The sequence below is a fragment of the Poecilia formosa genome, unplaced genomic scaffold, assembly GCF_000485575.1.
Source record: "Poecilia formosa unplaced genomic scaffold, Poecilia_formosa-5.1.2 Scaffold493, whole genome shotgun sequence".
NCBI lineage: Eukaryota > Metazoa > Chordata > Actinopteri > Cyprinodontiformes > Poeciliidae > Poecilia > Poecilia formosa.
In genome coordinates, this window is record NW_006800432.1 from 122781 (window position 1) to 126424 (window position 3644).

Sequence of the window (3644 nt, forward strand, 5' to 3'; positions counted from 1 at the left end):
GACAGGAAGGAGACAGGAAGGAGACAGGAAGTAGACAGGAAGGAAAACAGGAAGTGAAACACAAACACATCAGACTCTCCAAATGTCACATGAAGACTTTGTTTTTTTAATTATGTAAAAATGATCAGATAAAAAGTAAGCTCTTCTTATGACAGGAAATGTTGGCTAGTTGTGTTTTCCTGGAGATCCACATCAATCTAGAGACTCTGCAGCTTCGCTGCTCCTGAATTTGATTTAAGTTTCGTTTGTCCAGCCAGGGAAACATTCAGAGAAACGTGGCCCAGGAGGAACTCACTGGGCTCAGTGGGGAAGATGCTCATGAGGCGGGACAGCAGGGAGTGGACGGCCCGCAGGATCTTGGTGTTGCCGCAGGTCATGCATGCGGCGATGCCCCGCTGCAGAGGCTTGAAGTGGGCCAAGATGGCCGGCGACTGCAGCACAGTCAGCAGGAAGCACAGGATCTCCAGACCCGTGCAGATGTTAGAAATGTTCGCCTGGGCCGGCTGCTCCTGAGGGACAGACCACCAGTCAGACCGACAAACAGACCACCAACCAGCCAGTCAGACCACCAGTGTGATGACGGCGGCCATCTTACCACAGTCATCAGCAGCTTGTCGAACCACTGCAGCTTGAGCTCGGCGCGGGGCCACATGTCTGGCCTCAGGGCGGTCTTCATTAGATTAACGCAGCGGCGGGACAGCAGCTCACCTGGAGACCCGGCCACGTTGGTGGAGTCGTTCACCTGGAGGGTGTATTACTGTTATTATCTAATGGAAAGATGTGGATCTTAGGAACAAGCAATGACAAACATGATGCTTCAGAGGGAAAATAATGAGCTCGTAACGTACAGAGCAGAGAGGATGAAGCGGCTAGCCAATCAACATTGCCATAAACTAATGGCAAAATGGAAATAATGACCAGAAATGCTGCAACGGTTCTGGTCCGGTTCTCACCTGGCAGGCGATCCTGATGAGGAAGTTGACCACAGTGTCGGTGTGTTGCTTCTCCACTGGTTTGCTGAGCATGGTCTCAGTTCCCGGCATGGACTGGCTGCGGCCAAACACCTGAACACACGCACACGCACACGCACACACACACACACACAGATCACAAGATGCACAACATGGACACCCACTGGACCCACTGGATCCTCTAGGCCCAGGGAGCCAAACTCACTTTCATTTGGGGCCATATCAAAAACCTGATGGTTCTTAAAGAGTCGGTTGTGCCAGAATGTGCACATAAACTGTTAAATATCAATAAGTAGCTGTTTCAGCATTCAATAAGTGTAACATAAGATAATATTGAGCATCTTTCACACTGACCAGTCCATCCAGGATTTTGTAATTGTCTGAGTTTTTTTGGTAATCAAAATAATAGATTTTGTGATGCCAAAATAGAAATATTTGAAAAGACTTTTGTACAATGTTCAATGTGACTTTTTCTTAATCGCCGTATCAGTCACAGAATATAAGGCTGAGGCAGCAGTCACTTCAATTCGATGTTTTTGGCCAATTTTGAGAAAAAAGTTCAGCAAAATCTGAAAAATTGTGGGATCTGTTGATTTTCTGTGAATTCTGTGGATTTGTGAAAAACCAGAGACTTACTGATTTAATTTGGAGTCTAGAGGGCCACATAAAGAGCTACAGCGGGCCAGATTTGGCCCCCGGGCCATGAGTTTGACACATGTGATCTAGGCAGAGCAGACCCAGTGGATCCAAACTGCTTCTACAGCCCATCAAACACAAAGACGGCTGGACAAGTGAAACTAAACGGACCGTGGACGCGGCGCCGGCTGCGGTCCGGAACCGCTTGACGTCCTGCCCGGTGCCGGCTGGTTCCAGAGACAGGCCTCTCTTCACGCCGCCGCTGGTTCCCTCGCCAGCCGTGGCTTCGGACTCGGACTCCGGCTGACGGACCAAAGAGAGCGGGACGGGTCAGCGATGGGTCAGAGGTCAACAGGGCATATCTGATGCTTTGTCTGGTTTTCTTTTATGAGTATTATTGTTTGTGTTTGATTGACCAAAGTTCTAATTAGGAAACAGATGAAGCAGATTCAGGACCCAAACAGGCAGGATGACGGCTAATCAAACCTTAATCAGTTTTCTCTTCGTTCTGCAGAAAATCTGAATATTTTCACCCAGTTAGCGACTCGGCGGCATCGCTTGCAGGTCAGAAGATGTGGATATTAATATTCACCTGCTGGTCTTTGATCCTCTGCAGCTCCCACTTGATGACGACCTCAGCCAGGTCCACGGCCAGCTTCCTCTGCTCTATGGTGACGCTGGGCGTGAAGCCCAGCCGCTGCATGGCGCTGATCATGTGCTGCACCAGGTGGTGCCGCACCGGGTAGTACACCTGCAGCAGGACAGACAGAGGGTGAGCACGGCCATGGCAGAATGCAGCTGTGATGCTGAGGGCCCCCTGGGAGGAAGGCTGCTGCTGGGCTCTGCATCAGGTAGGATTTCATCAGTTATTTAATCCCACAGATTTACAGCTAAAAATTCTAAATATTTTCTGGTTCCAGTTAAAATACAGAAGTCTAAATGGCAGAGAAGATTTGTAGACGAAAACTGGACTCTGGAGACCGCTCCAAAAGCAGGAAGTGGACTACAGAGCAGGGCATTCTGGGTAAATGCAACTAAAGCTAACATGCTAGCCTAGCGCTAGCAGCAGAAATGGCTCCTGGTCTTAGCCAAAGACTAAAGAGAAATCCTCCAACACTAAAATCTCCATCTTGTTTCCATCTGGTGAAGAAGGAAGTTGCTCTCAGTGTCTTCAGAGGTTTTTGTGTCGTTTCCTTCAGTGGTTCTTGGTGCAGCGCCCCCACAGGCCAGGAGGGGAACAGGTTGGTTTGACTCAGAGCAGCTGGAGGTGAAGCAGATGTTCTGGTTCCAGTAGAACCGAGTCTAACGGACCATCAGCCTGCGATGACGAGGCGACTGGGCCGAACATGGAGACCCAGAGGAGACAAAGCGTCCATCTGGGTGTCGGAGGACATTACAGCTTCTCACTCTGAGGGTAATTACAGCTGATGGAGCAGAACTCTGCAGCTCTGTCCATCACATCCACAAACAGGGACGCCATCTCTCTCTGACTTTATCACACACACACACACACACACACACACACACATCTGTGTGTCATTATCTCCTTCTCCTCCTCAGTGCAATTATGCTGATGTGATTAGATCAGTCATCTGGCCCAGAGAGCCGCCTGTCAGGGAGGAAGAGGAGCTGAAGGAAGAGCGTCCTGTCCTCATGGCGGGTTGGCAGGTGAGGGGAGCAGAGAGACAGGAAGCTGTGTTCGTTCCAGTGATTGGGTCAGAACAGAACCGAGGTTCTGGCCTCATCCAGTCTGAATACCGGAGCATCCTGCTCAACAGAAACGGTCCAGTTCATTTCAATGGGCCGGTTCTGTGGCAGTTACTGGCATGCAGTTCCTGCAGGACCCGTAGATCCAGTAGATCCAGTCTGCTGAATCTACTAACAGTAATGAAGAAACTTCTCTGGTCCTCTGGGGGTAGTTTCTGTTTCTAAGCGATCTGATTGGACACTGGAGAACACTATTGTTGTGTTCATGTTGTGCTAACAGCACTTAGTCTATCATAAGCTATGCTAGCCTAAAATAGCATCTGAATGCTA

The 3644-nt window shown here is 49.5% G+C and overlaps 1 protein-coding gene across 1 annotated transcript in view; it reads right to left on the reverse strand.

Moving 5' to 3' along the window:
* Positions 1-3644, reverse strand: part of trrap (transformation/transcription domain-associated protein) — a 57909-nt gene that overhangs the window by 29950 nt on the left and 24315 nt on the right. Inside the window, 5 exon segments of the mRNA XM_007578823.2 lie at positions 296-509; positions 596-742; positions 954-1064; positions 1779-1910; positions 2200-2358. Coding sequence (XP_007578885.1) covers positions 296-509; positions 596-742; positions 954-1064; positions 1779-1910; positions 2200-2358 — 763 coding nt within the window.